At 37.4% G+C, this 21,018-nt stretch overlaps 1 protein-coding gene across 1 annotated transcript in view; it reads right to left on the bottom strand.

Annotated features, from left to right (window-relative positions):
• Nucleotides 1-1,783: 1,783 nt before the first annotated feature.
• The window catches only part of PREX2 (phosphatidylinositol-3,4,5-trisphosphate-dependent Rac exchange factor 2), a gene marked incomplete at both ends in the record, with an annotated part of 59,401 nt that continues 40,166 nt past the window's right edge, over nt 1,784-21,018 (bottom strand). The window contains 6 exons of the mRNA XM_009579075.1: nt 1,784-1,898; nt 6,650-6,793; nt 9,028-9,130; nt 11,843-12,060; nt 14,723-14,764; nt 20,911-21,013. Coding sequence (XP_009577370.1) covers nt 1,784-1,898; nt 6,650-6,793; nt 9,028-9,130; nt 11,843-12,060; nt 14,723-14,764; nt 20,911-21,013 — 725 coding nt within the window. The remainder of the gene's footprint in view (nt 1,899-6,649; nt 6,794-9,027; nt 9,131-11,842; nt 12,061-14,722; nt 14,765-20,910; nt 21,014-21,018) is intronic.

The following is a 21,018-nucleotide window of genomic DNA, read 5'->3' as shown; positions in this document are numbered from 1 at the left end:
GGCCAAACACCTACACAGGCTAGAAAATGGCAGAACAAGAACGAAGCATCTGCTCTTCTGTTTTTCTTCTTCACATTATGTCAGTGAATTCCTGAAGCTGTTTCTGCCTCATTTAAGAAATGGGTAGAGTTCACCAGAAAGCAAACAAGAAAAAAAATCAATTACTGAAAGTTCTCATCAGACAGTAGATGGCTCGAAAAAAAAATTTCTTATTCTTGTGACTGGACAGAGCTACCCACGGTAATTTTTGTTGAATGCTATCTTTTTCATAGTAACTTCTAGCAAAACTAGGCCTTGGAGGTTAGCAACTGATCAGAGCTGTGAGTCACAACATGGCAAGAGGAATGTGCCTCATTAGAGCCACAGCATGAATGGAGGTCCTAACACATGAGGTAAGCAAGGTCAGGGAACACTAGAGCATAAAGTCAGGAAGAATTTCTTTTAAGGATTTTCCTGGGGGCTAAACTGGGCCTATTCATAGAAAAAAACAGCACAAAAAGTCTTGCCTTGTCCAAGTGATAGAAATTTCTTTCCAACACTAGCTGACTTCAGCTAGGCCAAATACTGGCATGACCAAGGCTTTCTGTAAAACTGATTTATAACATAAGCCTTGTCAAATAAATACTCAGGAGGAACTTTTTTTCCCAAATAGGAAGTACTAATACAAGAAGGTGGAAAACAGACTACATAAATACTACATTTGTCATTAACACAGAAGTGCACTGACACAGATGTCACAAAAAAATGAAATATACAGTACTGACTGAATACAACTGGCTTTAAGATCACTTTTGCTATAGTACTGCTTAGATTAAAACAGAATCTAGAAAGTCCACTGCTTTGATAACACATTAGAGAAAAACTTTTGCAAGATCCATGAAGAAAACCTTCCAAAGACAGGAGTGTGCCAACAGGTGAAGGAATTGGAAAAAGAGACCCTTTTCCCTTTCTCCACTGTCCTTAACTTCTTTTTTTACCTCCTGTTCTCTGCTGCTTTTAAAAGCTGCCTAACAGTTCCAGAGAAATGGTAGTGTTTCCATCTGATTCAAGAATTTTAAAAGTGAATAGATGTGATTTTACTGCAGTCCTTTGCACTCTCTTTCGTCAACTCATGTGCAAATAAGTGTACTCAAACAGGTATTTTTCACAGATACAGTGAGATGCAAGAGTGGTCTATGTACACATCTTCATTATTTTACTTCATAACTAATGGGTTATTTTGTATACCAGAAATTCTGTCTTTATGTGCAACTTCTTAATGAAATATTTACAGAAATACACAGCTGCAGAATCTTTACATATACTGGCAAGTATGCACTCTGTAACCCATACCCGAAGCTGATGCAAGTATCCAAATATGTTTATATTCCCATTAGTATGATGGGGGGCGGCAAGGAAAATGCTCAGCTTTGAGGAAAACAACACTATTTTTCAAGTCCTGTTCTGTAGAAATTAGGTAAATATGGTCTGCAGAATCAGATCATAATGTTTAGCAATTCTGATACTCCATTTGTGATCAAGTAGACATTTCCTTTTCTATGTGCATTAGTACAACAACCTGGAGGCAATTACAGCTATAGCCTTCATGGGAAAACAATTTTTTAAAAAGTAACTTAACAGTGCAGAAATCAAAAACGTCAGAACCATGAATCTTGGATCTTACTCAACCATGAATCAAAAAACAACCACCATACAACGCACTTCAGTTTAAAGATGTGTCATAGAAACTGCAGAAAAGCAGAACTTCGTAAACTAATCTCAGGAATGTCGGTTTATTACCCACCGTAGTTTCTGGTTATACTGCTTGACTTTTTCTAGTGAGGCTGCGTTAATCTGAGCTTGAAATTCTTCTACTGAGACACTGTCTCTGTAATAATATCCTTCCATGCTCTCCAATGCTGTGAAAAAAGAAAGGAGAATGGAGAAGAGAAAAATCAGTATTAAATAATTAGTATTCTCCTTCTTTGTATCTTTGTTCACACACCAGTGAATTACTTTTTAACCTTGAGGCTGTGACCCCACTGTGGATTGCTGAGCTGTTTCCATATGTCATCAAATTCATACAGATCTCTCTTTAAGATTTCATTTACAAGAAAAATCATATTTCTTGCCCTGTGGAAAATATAAAGGAGAGCGCTACTTTGAGTTCCATTGCTCTAATTAAAGTACTCCTGCCCTTTGAATGTAAATGTGGTTTTTAGTTCTAATATATCCTGGAAGAAAACAGTAGAGTGAGCTGGGGTAGAGGAAAGAAAGGATTAATGTAGCAGCTACTTTCACAGAGGGAGACCTAAACTTCTTACGAAGCCTGATTTTGGGAGATGTGGAGCACTTGAACCTCTAGTTATTCCCACTGATAATGTGAATGCCTTCTTCTAGATCAAGTAAAGCAAACTTCTCTGGATTTCTGAAAATGCCCTATAAGGTCCTTTTCAGGGATCAGGTAAGTTTCTAAAGTCAAATACTTTGTGTGTCCACCTTTGTTGTATTCACTTCACCAAAGCAAGGATGAACATTGCTACAAGAACTCAGGAACTAAACAAAGGCTTCCATTAAAGGAAGGATCATATGTCCTTCTCACATGATCATTGCACAGAAATTAAAAGGTGGAAAAAATGAACACACTACCGTTCCATTTTGGGATGCTCTTCCTTAGCAATAGTTTTCAAAAAAAGAAAGAAAAAAAAGAACATTCCACCAGCCCCTTTAATTTAGATACTCAGGGAAGTTTAACCTTTTCTTTAGCCAAGTCAAATCAAGTGTTTGAAAGGTCCCCAGGAAAATTTTGACTGGAAAAATCAAGATCTTCACATTAAGAGGTTAACCTTACTCTAACAAAAAACACAGGCTCTTGGTGAAATAGTTTTTTTGAGGAGAAGCATTAAAGATTTTACAATTAGGAATATTGCCACTTTAATAATCCATACACATTCTAAGAATTCATCACCCTATCAGAAAATGCAAGCAATAAGCAGAGTTCTGATGGAAACATGCTGCTGTCTTACAGCTTCAGCTGCACACAGAATATTAATTCTGCTTGTACTGCTTAATATGACCAGTTAATAAATAATTCATTCATTGTGAAAGAACATGCAAATTGCACTCCCCTTCTGTGCTTTCAGAGTTTGTAATTCTACTTCTGTGCAAAAAATATTAAATTTCAACAGTCAGACTTGCTTCTTAACTTCCTTGGTGCTAAGTCACACCAGAAAGCCCAAACAAAAATATCTGCTGAACTCCATTTATAATAGCATGTTAGTGCAAACAGAGTTGATAATCCGTACTGCTTATTTTACTGGCATAAAGTTGGTTTTATCCAACTAGATTACCCAACCGGGAAACTCAGTCATGTGTCTGGACTAGCTGGAGCACACAGTTCTGCCTCTACAGGCACTGCGGGGGCCATGCTCACGGGTGCTGGCAGGGAATCCCACAGCGTGTACTTTGGCTCTCCCCTTTTTGAAGGGTTTAACATTTTTCTACCTAATATATTAGAAAGCTCTTTTGTAAGGAAGCTTTCCTTATAAACATGTCTTCTATGGTATTCTTGAATCCAAGTTAGGATATTATGGTCTGAATGCATAGACAACTGACTGGTAAAAAAACCTGGAAGGATGGGTAGGCTCAAAGGGTAGCAGCTAATGGGACATGGTCTACCTAGGGGCCCATTACAAGCAGAATACCACAGGGATGTATATTGTTAAACATCTTTATCGCTGACTTGGAGCAGCTAAGTCAAGTTTGCAGATAATAGCAAATTGGGAGAAGCAGTGGATATACTCAAGTGCAGGGCCACCTAGGGAGGGACCTAGACAGCCCTGAGGAATGGGCCAGCAGGAACCTTGTGAAACTGAACAAGGACAAATGTCAAGTCCTGCACCTGGGAAGGTAAAGCCTAAAGAGCAGCTCTGCTGAGAAGGACCTCGGGGTCATGTTAGACAGCAAGCTGAACAGGAGCCTGCAGTGTTCTCTGGCAACCAAGAAGGCCAAGAGCATCCTAAACTGTACTAACATAAGCATGGCCAGTAGACTGAACAAAGTGCTTGTCCTCACTTTACTCAACACTCATTAGATAGCATCTTGAATACTGTGTCTAGTTTTGGGCCCCACAGTACACAAAAGCTGTTGATCAACTGGAAAGAGTTGAGTAGAGGGCCACCAAGATGGTCACGGTGTGGAGCACACGCTCTGTGAGGAGAGGCTGAGGGACATTGAGCTTGTTCAGCCTGTACAAGTGATGGCTTGGTGGGAACCTACTAGGCAGGTGCCATTAGCTAGCAGGAGGTCAACAAGAAGACAGAGCCAGGCTCTTCACAATGGTGCATGCTGGCAGAACAAGAGGCAATGGACATAAATTGAAACAAGAGATGCTTCAACTGGATAGAAAGAAACATTTTTTCACCATTAGGGCAGTCAAGTAGAGGAATAGGTTACCCAAGAGGTTGTGCAGTTTCTGTCCTTGGGTGTTTTCAAGATCCTACTTGATAAAGCAACCCGGTCTGATGTCACAGCTAACGCTGCTATGAGCAGAGATTGGACCAGAGACCTACTGAGGTCCCTTCCAATCTGAATTATTCTAGGATTCTATGAAAAACAAAAAAATTTTTAAAACCCTACATAATTAAGAGACTAAGTAGCAATTTTAAATAAACTTAATTTTAAATAAAGTGTCTTTTAATTAAGTTTATTTATTGCTGAGATCTCAATTCTAACGTAGGAAATAGAGAAATCTGAATGCCAAGAGCAATATCTCAACATTCTCAGACCCCAATCCTGCAAATCAGGATCCTTTTGAATGTATGTGGTTGCACAAAACTGTTTTTACAAGTGGAGGGATACATAATATAGCCTGGGTAAACATTTAAAAACTTTTTTAAATGTCTACAGTCCCAATCCTGCAAATATATAGACTTGTAATTTTAGGCATGGAGCTACGAAACACAGAATAGAGCAACACAGAGATAAATAGACTGATGTGCACTGACTTGTGCCTTTGATAAAGTATTCCAAAAATGTGATTTTCTAAATGTTCCATTTGAAAACATCATAAACCATATTTTAGGCAGGAAACAGCTTAGCTCTGTTAAGCTTGGGAAGCAAGAATTCACTTCACAGAGGAATTTACAGAAGATTTCTACATTTGTAGCTAATAAATTTCAGTTAAAGATGGGGATCTACTGAGTTAGTTTGATGGTAGCTGAGCCAAACCTCATACAAAAGAAGTAGAAAAAAGAATCCCAATGCACTCATTAATAAGGGAAAAAACCCCAAAATAATGTTTTAAACGCTAGGATTTAACTTCTTATCCAGGACTTCTTATTCCTGGAGTCTAATGGACTATTTTGGAGGGGGATCCTTGAAAATTAAAGAAATTTGGTATGGTAAAGAAAGAAGAAATCTTCTGTATTACTGAAAATTATTAAGCAGATTTAACGCTTGAACAAATCTTTGCCCTTTTCCTTTAGCTGACTACAAAGATGCTTATCATAAGACTCAAATATTTTAGGCTTCTGGAAACAGAAAGGCAAAAAATTCTGCAAAAGAAGTTCAGTAGCACACTGAATCCCCTCCCAAATCTAAAAAAAAAATTAGTATTTCCAGGATTTCATCTGAACCAAGGTATTTTCTGTTCTCTTTCATGTGCCTTTTTGTCTGCTCTACTGAAATATGCCTTCTGCTCAGTGTTCTCATTTTCCCCTATGACTGAAACCAATCTGTTCAAAAGAAATCCACTGATGACTATCTTTATTAGTTTGTTTAAAAATCAGACTTCAGGGATCTTATTTTTTAAAAATTGTGTGGTTTAAGTTTACAGTAAGTTCAGCTATTTCTTCATGTATCTTACTGTTTGCTATTTCCTTTTACATCCTCCTTATCTAACAGAAACCAAACCCCCCTCGAAACCTTCATTTGTATGCCTGACTTCTGCCTATTCCACATAAAGCCTGGAAGCCTTTCGCAAGGTATGGAGTACTTTCAGCTCCCTCTGAAATCAAAGGCGGCTCAAGGCAATCAGCACCTCACATTCACCATTTCAGTGAATCAAACTCCACGTTCCTGATGACTGTAATGACACTGCAGCTAATGCAGGCTGCCTGCAATTTATGAACAGTCTGAGCATCAGCGCCACCATTCATCACTTCGGTAACATTTGCAGTGTCATAGCCACAAAAGACTGAAAATGTTATTTAAGTCTTCATAACGTTTTAAAGAGACAGAATTCTCAGGGGATAACAATTTAGTCCTTAAATTTGAAGTAATAGGAAAAGATTACGATAGCATTTGGAATGCAAAACACTTTTAAAAGCAAGCTTCATGGCCTGACTATTGTCCGCTAATGTCTACAAAGAACAAAACAATATTGATGAAAGAGGATTCATTCTTCGGTGCCTGAATCATGTAACAGGTATAAACTTAGAAATGTATACCCATGACTCTATTTTTTTATCACAAATCTCAGCATTTCTTAAATTCACATTTTAATTCAAAGTTCTCAATAAATGCCCACATTAAACAACATATTAAATATAAGCATTGTGCCCTCATAGTTACAAAGGATTTAAATCAGAGTGAATAGGTAGGGTTTTAAAGAGAGTTAAAAATTATGTGAAAGAACTGGGGGGGGTGAGGGAATTAAAACTCAAGTTACCTTGTGAAAAAAGTACTGGGTGGATTTTAAATCCCCCTCCATTCTTCAGCCTTTGAGGAAGCTGTTCAAAATGGTAACTGTCAAGGTAGAAGTAAACCTTCAGAGTTTGCCGGCTTCCTTCTGCTTGGTATGTGATTGGTACATCTAAGAATACAGTCAGTGTTACTATTTCATTAAAAGAAATGGCACGTCCTTTTCCACAAGCTGTTGCACCCAAAATTCACACGGTTAGATAAAAATCACTGCAGACACAAAACTAATACGTGCAGTATTTTACATTATATCGGTGTTGCTGTGGTCACTTTTGGCCTATCCATTATCAGGAAGCAGATAAACAGAAAAGCAGTGACTGTCATCTTTGCCAGCCTGTCAATGACAGCAAAAATACTAAGCAAATAATGTAGTTGGCAACATCCTACTTGTATTCCCTGTAAACCTGAACATCTACATACAGTACATAGTTTGAAATCACTGGAAGGATACCGTTAGCCATATTTTACGTGCCTTCCTCAGGTGCACAATGTATAAGGTCACTGTGATATATAGAGTCAGATTCTCCTGAGATTTGTGTGGGATAGAACACAAGTAAACATACAGTAGCTACCAGCATATTCATTAAATTATTATTAAAAATCAGGACTCAACTGAGAAAACAAATGTAATATGGTAGAATATATAAAAGTGTAAGAGCACATTTCATTAGACTTTGACAAGCTAAATGTCATAATACATCAATTGGTGTAGAGTTCAGGGCAACTGGCAGTATCATTTTGCAGATACAGCAATTCCCCAACATACGTTGTGTGTATTATGCCAGATGATTAATACGTAACGACCATTAGCAAAAGTTGACGAAAATTTTCCATTTAGCTAAATCTTTCAGAGGAAGTTAGTTTAATTCAATTTAAGCTTTGTATGTATTTCCTGTTTAAGTATCATTTCCATACATAAGTCTCCAAGTTGAAAGCAGTAACAATAAAATTTAGTGATTTGCATCAATAATAATATTATTATGTAGTTTTTACACTCTGTGCATAAATTATTTTGTACCTAAATGGAAAAGATTCCGAAGGAACATTTTTCACTATTTTTGGTAATAAGAAATCGACTTTTTTTCTTTTATTGATTATGCAGAATCATAAATGGAAAAAACAAATTTGCCAGTTCCTTGTCTTCTGTAACTACAGTCAGGATGACTGTGGTGGCAGCAGTTAAACCAAAAGGAAATACAGAGTTTATTATAATCCTAGAACACATGGACTTTCCACTTATCTCTGTTTTAGCACAGACACCTCAGTTGGAAGATACAGCAATATGAACAGTTCATGACACAGGCATAGGGTTAACTCCCCATCAGGAGGCCCTCCTGTAACTCCGGTTCCATGTTGTTACCTGGCTTGGCAGGGCTTCTTTTTAAAACAAACACTCTAAACAGGGTTCTTACTTGAATTATATGGAAATAAATATGGTCTTACATAGGCTAATTCCTACCAGACTACCAGCCCTGTGCTACTGAATTCTTCGGAGCACGGGCAGCTTTGTGGAGGAGCTTTGTGTCTTCTGGTTTTGGTTACTGCAGAAGTTGTCTCACGTGTGGTCTCAGTCCAGCAAGGGAATTGTTCTAGAAAAGCCTGATGTGAAGCAGACATGCTTTCCTCCCTTCCCAAGGGAGTTATGAGACTTCGGAAAAAATGAGGGCTTTTTGCTCACTAAACAAAGTTCACTGCAGGAAAATCTCTACTGGCTGAAAACATATTAATAAAGGAGTGGCTGAAAATGAGGGAAGGGTATAAACAGCAGACTGCGAAGACAGTCCCTTCCTGCGAGTTGGGCGAGTATTGGGAAGAAGAGTTCAGGACCCTGATCGTCTGCACCAGCAGGTCTCAGGGGAAGCTTCTTGCACAATTTAAAGCTATCCTAACAGTGTTTGCCGTCTCCTTTCAAGGAATTCTTCCAAGATCTACTTTGTCTTTTAGATGATAAAATGAAATGGGTTTTATGTTTCTCCATCTGATCTCAGCTGCATTTCTCTATTAAGACCTTCAAGCTTATTTTACACATGACTCTTCAATAACAGCTAGATCTTTCAGGGACTTTCCTGAGGCAGTCACATACTCCCAATGGAAAACTCAATTAAGCAAACAGTTTTGCCCCCAAGGTTACTGACATTGCCAGATAATGATTCTGCACTGTCACTGATGTTAGCTGTATTTCAGGAAATCTAGGAATATTAGGAGAGCTACAGATCTACTAGTTCTCCATAATCCCAAACTATATAATATTCCCTGTGGGAGGTAATGTTCTAGGAGAGAAAAATGTTACAAATACAGAAAATGTTTCTGAAAAGTAAAGCCCTGATATAAATTCTAATTACTCACTCGCAACTAGTGGTTCTGGCTCTGATTGTCTGAAGTAAAAAGTAACTTTTTCCAAGTCAAACAGGGCAACCAATGTATCTTCTAGCATAGCTTGCTCATCAGCCTAAAAAAGGCAAAAAGAAAAAGTGAAATGGTCATTTCAGCCAGATGTTTTCCCTACCAGAAATAATATGAGAGCAGGACATAAAAGTAACTACAGAATGTTGCACAACATTTCACTGGTGCAGTGTATAACCTAATTAACTCCTAGAAAATGTAAATATCTTTGTTTCTATTTTTTTTTTTATTACTAGTCCAAGATTATTAAAATTAAAGTTATCGTTTCACATAGTAAATTAATAGGTAGTTTATAGCTACCATTACTTCTCATGGCTTTTAATCAAACACTACTGTAATTATTTTTACGTAAGTTACCAGACTTCAACAGCTTGTCTTGACACCAAGTCTAGTTTGGAAATTAACAGAAGGGAAATGTGAAAAACAAATTCTTCTTTTTAGCAATTTTCTTTAAAAAATGCCATAACTTCAGCATTTCATGTATAAACAACAGATGAGAGTTCATCGTGTCCACTCTAAGCACCAATAATTGAACCAATAGATCAGAACAAGTATAGCTCAGGGTGATTTGCACCTTCACCTACAAAACTCTAGATGCAAATCAAGTATGTAGATATGCCAATATTCTGATTTGAGCTATGGTTCACTCTGTGTACTCCTGAGCTAAAAAGATAGCTAACGTGATCCAGACTAATTTACGAAAAAAGCTTCAGGAAGTAAATTACTAACTTCTCAGGACACTTTACTGAACCTTTAAAAAGGAAAAGAGTCATCTACAAGTATGGTTATCTTGAGTTAAATATGCAGAGCAATTATAGCAGAAATCAATAATCACTTAAAGTAATTCTATTCTTTATACAACCCTCCCCTAGCACCTTAAGTTAGCAAGAGCCAAATGGAAATCTGAGGCATGGCATTTTTCCTCCTCTAAGAACTGAAACAGTAGGAAGGCAGAGAATAATAAACTAGCTGCCTATAAAATGAGAAAAAACTATATCTTACTGAATTATAGAAAGGAAAAAAAACCACCCCATGATTTTCCCTGATCTATATAGTGAAACAGCATTCCCCCTTGTATTTACGAAAAAGCAAAGCTGCTAGAAATATTTTGTCTCCTGGTTCAATTTATGAAGTTTCTATGGACAGAGCAGTTTTATCAGCAGAATAGTCTGAAAACCATTCAGTGACATGGGAAATCTTTGCACAACTGCTCATTCTTTACTGAACTCTGGCCATAATGAGTGTAATTTCCTTCAAACACCCTTGTTTAAAATAACACGGATCATTTGTAAGCAAAATAGTGCTGAGAAGGTATTGAAAAAGTTGCCTTTAAATACTTTTCCCTCGGTTAAGAACAGTTAGACAGAAGAGACTAAATTTAATTTTATTTTCAATTTGACAATGCATACTGCTGGTATCTGATTACATGAAAATAGCTAAGTAGCATGTATTTTCACTACAAAGGAAATCTCTACAATCTTGAAAGAAAAAACAGAAGTATTCAGTGCTGTAAAGACAACAGTTATTTTGTGATAACATGACAACTAAGCACATGGGAAAACATAAGACAGGCACCAATTGAATTTACTCGAACTCTGAGGACTCCAGCACCAGGACGTGTTGGTGCTGCATGGTGCTAAAAAGCATCCCAGACTCAAGACATGAGCCCAAGCTCCCCTGACCGTGCTTTCTTCACATACTCCTCATGTGGATAAAGAGCCCACTGTTTCTCTCAGGCACTGACTTTATCTGTTTTTAAGCCGCACACCTCGTCCTGACATACCGTGTCCCATGCAAGCCCACGTAGGTACCTCAACTACCTGTGAGGTAGTTGCTCAACACTAGCTCAAGTCAATGCTTTCCAACAATACCATAGACTAATGCTTTATGATCATGATTTAGAAACACCTTTATTTTTATTGATCTCTTCTGCTTCTAAAGTTTATCAGGTCAACCGCTGCTGAGATAGACAAGGCAAGGAAAGAAGACCTTTGATACTAGGAACATCGTCTGTTATTTGCGTGGACTTTTACACAGTAGGATGTACCAAATCAGTTATTTTCAGTGAGCAACTCCAGAGGTTGAGAAGACTGCCACAGAGCAGACTGTGGAGACTGCTTCACAGTTCTTCAGGTTAGCAGTCTAGTGTGAGAAGCAGCTTAAATAGCTGAAGAAGCACTTTGGATAACTGGGGATTAGAGGACTACAAAGCCACGTCCCTTTTTTAATTGTTTCTTAAGCCATGGCTCTTTGCCAAGCCTTGTGAAGAAACAGCAGATTTCCATTTACCCTGACAGGCTACAAGGATTTGCCCTACGACAGGAGCAAAACAGACTAGCATGTCTAGTCCTTCAACTACTACAGCCCTATTGGGTTTTGGGTTGATAAAATATCCAAATCGGGTATTTTATTCACCTTGCATTGCTGCTTATTGCAAACTGAAGTTCTGGTTATCACCTAATACTACATTCACTCCTAGGGAACAGCTACGATAGCAGTGGGGAGTCAAGGGCAAACTCACTATCTGCTAACTCAAACATAATACCATCTTTGTGGAAAACATATTTCCCACACTACAAACACTTCCCATATCTGTAATTATCTAAATCGCAAATTTTCCAAATAGCAGCTAATTAAGTAACAAGCTAAGCACAAAGGACCCAGAAAATTACATTTATAACTAAGACTGTTTAACCGTGCCCCTGGTTCAGGGAACAAACACAGGCTGTGACCAAGCATGCCACATGAGGAGTCTTACCAGGTTAGGTGAGAGCAGGGACTGGAAATGAAGGAGAAGACCCGCAGTGGCTATCTGTTCCAACCACCTTCTGCTGGCCTCCAGCGTCTCCATTTCATATTCTTTGTTGTTGTCAAACATGTGATTTAAGGCCACCATTAGTTGCTCTGAAAAAGCGCAGACTGTGGCCACTAGGCTCTGACAGAAGACCATGTCTCGCCTCAGTTGTATCTCGCTATCTGTGATGGGTAAAAGCCAAAAGAGGAAAAGCAAAAATGGAGCAGGAGATTAATTAACAGCAAAGGAACTGGGCTGCAATTTTTTTCTTTGTCTAAAAACCAAGTCATTTTAAGGTAAATTTTAAAGTTTACAGCCTAATGTTATTCCCAGTAAATAGCACTCCATGACCAAAACTGCCATTTTCCACATTAAAAGATTATTTTATAATTCTAAAATTATATAGAAATGTATTTAAAATCTGGAATTTAAAATAGTTCTTCATAAACCATGTATGTTTATCTTGTAGATTTTAATGTACATGCCATCAATTCTATGTACTTCTGATGTTACAAGGTCATGGATGTGAGTCAGATCTCTTTGCTGCAATGTGAGAACCAGATGTGGGCACAAAAACCTTTACTTTCCACAGGAAAGCAAGGATAGTCAGAAGCGCTTAATATGACTGCATCATCTGGTCAACTCCACAGCTACCAGCTGGGTAGGGCAGATGAAGACTGCCTGCTGTAAGTTGCATACAAGGCATACAGGAGTGTTGCTACCAGAGCACAACCTATCCAAATACTATATATATATGAATATGAAATCTGTAAAATAAGCACACAGTAGCATCACATATCCATTAAGCAGCAGAGATTTATGGTGTCAGGAAAGTCCAGGACAGGTCCCTAGGTAGAAGTCTATGGAACCATTAGCAGCTGATTTAAAATAGGGACTACCAATTTATTCTGGAGGGCACAGGCATTAGATTAGCTAAAGGTCAAAAGAGTTAGAAAGGGAAACATGTTCTCAATAAAGCACAAAATTGTGGTGATAAATATTCAGTGCTTCCTTCTTCTTTGCTTTCCTGAAGGTCTTCAAGTATTTTTATCATTATGAGCTGTTAGGCAAACATCAATTACGAATGGTACAGGTAGACTTAATCTTTCTCAGAGCAAGAGAAGAAGATTAGGTGATATCAAGGTCTTTCCAAAGCCTAAAATCTTTGTTCTCACTTTTAGATTCCCCTGCCTCTACGAGGCTCAGCTCCTTTTCCACCTTCTCTATGGAGCTGAAAAGACTTTAGATGACTGGATAAGACAGCAGAAATAATTCTGTACTCCCAAAATTAATACTGACTTTAAAAATATGCTTTTCTCGGACTCCGAGTATTTTTCAAAGTAACTCCATTCTGTCTGTTTTCCTCCTGAGATCTTCTTCAATCTTCTCCTCGACTATTGATAATAGTGACCACTCTTCTACTAACATTTTGATTCCATTTGCCGGCCTCTCAGGACCTCAGGAATGTTTTCCATAAATGGTCTAATCACTGCTGCTTTTGCACTGTGACTCATTGCTTTTTGTTTTGATTATTAAAATTAATATCTCTCTCTCTCTCTCCCTCCCCCCACTGTCTCAAGTTGTGCAGAACCCAGTACAGACATAATTTTCATCTTTAAAAACTGCACCCATCTCCAGCTTCAAAAATCCCACTGGCTTCCCCATGGTCAAAAACTTTCCAATGTCACAGCAGCGCTCAGGGATTTAAGCCCAACACACATTTTCTCTTCTCGTTTTGCTCAATTTTATCTCTGTTTGTCTAACAGCAGCTGACACTCAGTGCCTTCCTCTGTATTGCCTGCTTCTAAAGCAGCCCTCTGGTGTCTCCAACACCTCAGTTCCAAATCTCATTTAATACTACTTGAACATCAGATACTGCATAGAAAAGCACTTTGCACTCTTTTTACAATAAGATTTTTATAGAAAATAAACCACAGAATTCAAAAACTTATCAAACAATGTAAATAGGGAAAACTGCTTTAAAAAAATCAAATCTGGAGTATTTCCTCAGGTCACTTCTTATTTTAAAACACTTGAGGAATTACTAAAAACTTTTATAATATTTGAAAGAAATCTGACAACAAAGAAATGTTATATTCCCCTTTATAAAACTGCTGTTATGTGTCATAACAAAATCATGAAATAATAATGCATTCACATAGTGCTGCAATATGGTTAAAATAATCAGCTTTTCCAGTCAAATCTGACTGCTTACTTGAACACTTATGCATGTACAAACTGCAGAGAATCTTCTGCCATAAGCATTATTTTCTAAATACTGAACTACTGACATTTATTTTGTAGACACACGTGCCTATTTTGTGTATTTGAAGATGTATGCTGTATAGGGTGATGGTAGAATAATACACAGAATAATCAGACCCCTTCCAAAAAGGACGGACTTAAAAAAAGATATTCTCTAAAAAAAGATGAAAGGAAAGGTATGGGTTAGAATAGTAAGATAAGTAAGATAAATCGGAATGAAGAGAAAAGAAAAAAGATAGCAAATAGGAAAAAGCCCGAAAGAAGAAAGACAGCAGAAGTACTGTGCACAAGCTCAGTGATTTAGTAGTTACTTCATCTGCCAAGATCCAAAGTAAATGGCCAGAGAAGTTATTTTGCATTAAAAAAAAAAGAATGTGCAAGGTTTGTTAGAAATGTCTTTAGAATTGTTGTTTTCTTCAGGAATCCTCACTGTAAACACAGGGGTAAAGTTGTTGATTATCAGGTTATCCTATCTGAGATTTTTCCCCTTTCTCTAAACACAGTATTCTGTCCAAAAGCAAAAAAAAATCTCAAACCATCCACGTTCGCTTCCCCCACCCCCAAAACAAGCAAAATTACCTGTATACTCAAGAAGTGCCAAGAGTATTCGTGCCTTCACCTCTTAAAGAAAAAAGAAAATATATTGAGGTCATGGTTAAAAGTGTTTTCACCAACATAATAATGCATTTGCAGTTTCTCATTTTATACCAGCTTAATTCCAACTTCTTGTGTAGGCAACCCTGATTTATACCTACAAAACAGTAATGAGTCTCAGCTTCACTTAATTTTACATATGACTTCATAAAATTGGTAATAATCAAAAGCACCAACACTGAGAAAGACACATGAAGAGGCAGCTGCTATCTCAGAGTATGCGTGTACCAGCTGGCCAGTGCAAGTCCACATACGAAGAATTCCAGTCTTAGAACTTTGAAAAACAAGACCAATTTTCACTGATTCCCACACTACCCCAATTCTTTCTTTTTTCTTCTCCCTCTTTTGTTCCATACTTAAAAAAATCTTAAATTATTCTCATTTTAATGTATACCAAAGCATCCAGGAAATATACAACATTATTTTCACTTTATTCTCAGCCTTCAGGATTTTATTTTGCTTCAGACATTTCTTTTCACTTAACAATTTGTGATGTAAAAAAGTACAGATTAAAAAAGAATTCTTAATTTACACTGACAAAAATTTGGTTTTATATCTCTTTACACTGTTTTTTCTTTTTTCTTTTTTTTTTAATTTTTGGACGGGGGGGACTTCTCAAAGTTTGCAGGCTGAAGGAAGTGATTCTTCCCCTCTATCATGTACCAGAGCACAAATTTAAATGTGTTAACCACCACTGCAAGTAACAGGCAGATTAAAAAGCTGCCATAACCTTAGAGAGTGTCAGACTTCCAGCACATCAGTTGTCCTACAGTAACTGCCTCTAGGAACACACTGCTACTTCACATGCTTTCGCATCTTTCCAAACTTTCTTTCACACGCCCAATTTTCTGTGCAGTCCTATTCCAAGCCCTGGTCAGTGGACCAGCAGAGCTGCTAGGGGGTATATGGACAATAGGACAAATTGTTGCCCCCTCCTAAAACTAACCTAATAGGTTTGAAATTTGAATCCTTTGAAATTTGAATACAACTCAGATGACGGAACTGACATTGGAGTTGACTGTATCAACAGCACAGTCTGGATTCTGTGTGGATTTGAATATACCTATGAAAAGCCAGAATCTTCCCCAAAGGTGACTATGCTTAAAAAAGAAGAAAACCTTTCAAGCCTGATCTTCATCCATGCTGTACACACATTGTGAAAAGAACTGGCAGTGCCTACACTTCTGAAATGCATGCCCACGGTATCTCAAATACAAGCATCAAAACACTCAAAATTACTGGTTATTCTTGAAAATTGCCTGGCGATAGGTCTTTGCCTTGGCCTTCTGTCTTTTGAAAAAAAACTTACAGAGATTAATAACTTGGCATCTTGGAGTCTGAACACAGCTTAGTAACTGAAAATACAATATAGGGAAATAGAGCTTTTGTCTGAAGAATTTACATACATTGAGGCTATTGCAGCTTGTTTTAAATGAGATTTGCTGGATCTCTGAATTCAAAAGCATTTGAGGTATTTATAAATAATGATTTCCTGCTTATGGGAAAATTACAGGACACTGCAACTCTCCTTTATCATTGCTATAAGTCTTCTCCATTTCAAAATATACCCACAGGCAAGAGACTAGATTATTTGTAGAAGTAGACACTTCCCTGGGGTTAGAAGCGAACCGTGGATGTCAACCATTTGCTTTTCAACGAATTCCAAATGCTATGGAAGTTTTCACCCCTTCTTGCTACATGGCGTATGGAAAGGAATAACTCCCTAGCAATTTCTCTTTAGATTATATGATTTGTAATGCAAGATGCCTTCAACTTCTTTTATTCTTAAACATTCTTTCGTACTTTTTTTTTTTTATCATGCTATTCTGCTATTCTGATCTTTGCCAGTAAAGGCTAGATTTTAGTTTTATTTTGCTTCTCACATCTCAAAATATTTTTGAAATAAGACTGAGATTTGCACTGCATGTTTTATGATCTAAGTTGAAATACATTTTTTATATCTTAAATGACTGAAAGTCTCCTTCACTCCTCACTCCTAATTTAAATTAAAATAGATATGAACTTTCTCAATTGCATAGTATTTCCTGTTTAAACTTAAAACTATTGTGCTAGCAAAACAACTGCACTTTCTCATGCAGTTATGTGACTAGCTGACTAGAAATCTGACTTGCTCTAAAACATCTCTTCTTTTGACCAAAAATCTTACCTTTTTTTCTTTGGGAAAAAGCAACTACAGAAATTTCTCCTCCTCTTTGCTCTCTTTACACCTTTCTGTTGTTACGCTGGCCAGTTTTGGTTTTACTTTCCTTCTGAAGGGTCCCTTTCTTTCCATCCATCTTGTTGATTTTCCTGGTTCCTACTCGAGTCATCCCTCAGCTTTCCCTCTTGTGCTTTCTGATTCTTACAAGTCTCACATACATCCAGAATCTTGTACATATATTATTCTTTCTCTATTTAATGACCGTTGAATTCCTGCCCTGACTACCGCTCTCTTCTGCACCAAAATCTAGCACTCCATCTTCAAACATCTGCCTGCACCAACAACTTACCTTTGTCTTTATTGGTTTAACAATTTAGTAGGCCCAGATACTCCAAGAAATAACTTTCATCTTTTCTCTAGTTACTTAGCTCCAGATAAATCCTCCTAGAATCTGTACACTATTTCGGAGAACTTTTCAATTCTATCAACTTGATTAGCCTTCTAGGGCTGCCTTTTACTGTAACCATAGAAAACTACTCTTTCTCTAACAACATGGTAGGACAAATGAAATGAGACAAAGCAATCTCCACGTATGTTTTAAATTTACTGTCAAGGAAGGTTTGGTTGGTGTTTTCTGTTTTTTTTTTTTTTTCAATCTGTGCAAACGTTCATAGAATTTTTAAAAAAATTGTTCTTCCAATTCCAATACTAATAAAAAGAAAACCGACAGACCAGAACAATCATCCTCAAGGCATTCTGAGTTTTCCCACTTCTTCATACTTATTAAACAAAGTAAATAATAATAATCCTAAGATCTAGGACTTAAAACATCTAATTTTTGTGGGGCTCCCATGTCTCCTTCTGCTTTAAAGCACTAATCAGTCTAATTTAATACAACACATTCTACAATGTAACAGAACAATGAGTAAAAAATTACAATAGCCTGTGATATTTTTATGAAAATAAAAATGAGTCAGTTTTCAATAAGGAGATGCATTTACTGAAAGCATTCATCCCTACATTAGCATTCATCAATAATGGTTAAGTGTGTTTATGACAATTGGAGGTTTTAGTTACAACAATTTTTTTCCCTATGGTGAACAAAGTTGTATCTGTGGTCTCCTTTGACTACTTCCTCTTGAACCTGCTAGAAGAGACAAATATATCTGCTTTCCTCAATTATTAAAATACTGCCTTTTACTTATAAAAAAACATGAAGATTCTACTAAAATCCCAAGACTTTGTTCAACTTGTTCTCATAAGCCCAACTTAGCAGTCAAATTAGGGGACATCTTTTTTTTTTTGTGAATCAGGCGAATAAGAGGGAGAACGGGGAGGTAAATCTCTGTACCGTGAGTTAGGTTTTCAGCCAGAAATAGCTCAGGGTAGTACTAGTGGTTCTTCTAGGTATCCTGACCATTTGTGAACACAATGCATAATGGCAAGATTGGAAAGGAGAAAACAAGAAGATATGAAGGGAAAATTTAGCTGCTAAAGCATTTTTAACCCTGCATTGCGCTCACCTGATTTCAGTTAGATCCAGCTGCTGGTTGTGTTTCAAGTTTAATTTATACAGGCCTAAGCCTGTCTCAATCACAGCAGTCTCCCAAAACTGCCTGAGGGGCACATTTCTGCCCTGAATCTTTTCAAGAATGAATTACACATACCTGTCCAGACATGCCTTGGAAACTAAGGTTTGAGAAGCAATTATACACTTCCATTCTCCTATTTCTCCTTCATGCTATTTGTGCCAGGGAAGCCACAAGAACCTAGGCTTTCAGGTATCCATTACATCACACCAACTCCTTGGTCCCACGTGCAAATCAAAATTATGACGAAGATGTGGATCATGATTCTCCAGAGTACTTCTCAGGAACAAGTATTAGCGATACCAGTTTGGGGGGGGTGGGGGGGTGGAACAGGAATCAAATGCAAGAAAAAAAACTATAAGAGAATAGAAAGATGTAAAGACTGACTATAAATAAACAACCTAAGATGATAATTTTACATGTAAACCCATGTATTTGGTTAAGAAGATGGCACAGAAGGCAGTTGTTGGAAATCTCACGAAAGCTCACATCTGACAAAAGCTCAGATGCCATGGATGGAAAGGGAGAACCAGGAATATTTAAAATTGGCAAACAACTTCTGAGACACAGTGACGAGAGAAGGTAAGGCAGAGTGTGTGCTCTCCTTGAACAGCACAAGAATAACATGTTTTACTGTTTAGCTCTCTGAACCATGCACCGTTCACAAGCATGACAGTTTGCAATAAAGTTAGTTATATAATTTATTAACAGAGAAAACTTTTTTTAATCCTAATTTCTAAAACACTAGAAAATGCCAACAGTTATATTGTTCTGTAAACGTCAAGATTCCTTCTGATAAATATCACCATTACAAGAAGTTTTGTATTTTAGAGAGACGGTAATTCATTTGGACCTTGCTGAACTCTCCCACAAAATTTTGTAGTAGATTTAAAACCAAATTTATCTGAATAACCTCAGCTCAATATTGAGGGTATATGACGAATGTTGAAATGGGTTAAGTCTATTAATTCTATTTATGAGCAAACAAGTTATGTGAAAATGGTCTGTTAGGCTTGGCTTCAGAAGGGGGGCAATGAAGTTCTGTTAAAAGACACATTTCCAGTCCTTCTGAACTGTGAAAGAAACCATGATTAATACTTGAATATAATTTGGTTTAGGCTGAAGATAGACCTGTAGAAAAAAGGATCCAAAAATATTTATTCATTTTTCACTCAGTGACAGCCACCATTAAACTAAAAGAAGTATTCTTAGTATTGGAGAGTTAACCCACTGTGATTGACTCCAAAAATAGGAGATATTTTTGTGGTTGTTTTTAGAATTTTCTAACCCAGGATCTGAAAATATGATTGTATCTGAAATGAGAAATACCGAAAGTCAGAGGAGGAGGAGTTTGTTTGGTTTGGCCAGTTGGTTTTTGGAGGTTTATCTTAATAAAACTTATCACAAAGTTCTTTTCCAGTGATCTGAAATTTATCTGTTTCTTTATGGGACACCATGGAAATTAGCCAACAAAACAAAAGAAGCTAAACACACACACAAATCATTTAAAGCCAGACCTGATACAAGTTTTTGTTCCCACGTAGACTCCTAGTGCAAGTAGTTTTATAAAAATCATTTTGCTCATTATTTCTGTTTCTTTATCAAACAGCACAGGAAATAAAAGGAGAACCTACAGGCAAGATTTTCTGGAGAGGAATTCCCAGTTACTTTCTTATGAAGCCAGGGGAGTGAGCAGAAAACCCCAGCTCTCATTGTCACTTGGTGGTGAAGAGGAACAGAGTACTAGGTAACTCTTAGATAGTGGTGGGAGGGAGGTGGAGGAAGAGGAGTGATAGGATCAGTTGTGATGGAGTGCGTAAGTGAAAGCCAGCGGAAGAGGTTTGGCTTTAAGGCAGAAGAGGGAGCATGATTTTAGAGGGATAATGATTCCAGATCAATGACAGATAAGAGCAAGATATAGGACAAAAGTTGTCCTGCAGAGTCTTCATCTTTCCATTCAGGACAGTAGAAAAAAGGGATTTTAATTTCAAGGAAAGACCCATTTTGGTGTATCAGTCCCATGAAGTTCTATGATAAATCAGTCAAGCCCACTGGACTTCAGCAGCAACTGAAATAACATAGCACATGCAACATATGGTTCATTTCTTTTCACTTGTCAGAAGAGACTATTTTCTCTTCAGTATCTGAAGCCAATAGGGTAAGCACGAGACAGCTGAGATATACTCCACTAACCTTGTTACTAAGAACACAAAAAAGTCCTGAAATTCAGGCATTTCCCATAGACTACACTGTGTTCAGCAAACCTTGCGTAGCAGCAACATGAAGTGGTTGTGTTTTTCCCCTTCCCCAGGCTCTCTATCGTTAATGAAGTGTTTATTTATGGTCATGTTTTTCTTACTAACCTTCAACAAATTTTCTGATATTCTGGGCAAGACTCCGGACGCTGCTGGGGAGGTTCCAAGGGTCTTGCTTGATGTGGAGTCGTAGCCTCTTTGGACAGTTAAGCTTCG

The sequence above is a fragment of the Fulmarus glacialis genome, unplaced genomic scaffold, assembly GCF_000690835.1.
Source record: "Fulmarus glacialis isolate BGI_N327 unplaced genomic scaffold, ASM69083v1 scaffold43145, whole genome shotgun sequence".
Lineage (NCBI taxonomy): Eukaryota > Metazoa > Chordata > Aves > Procellariiformes > Procellariidae > Fulmarus > Fulmarus glacialis.
The sequence above is the reverse complement of the archived record's forward strand: the minus strand, read 5'-3'. Positions and strand labels throughout refer to the sequence as shown.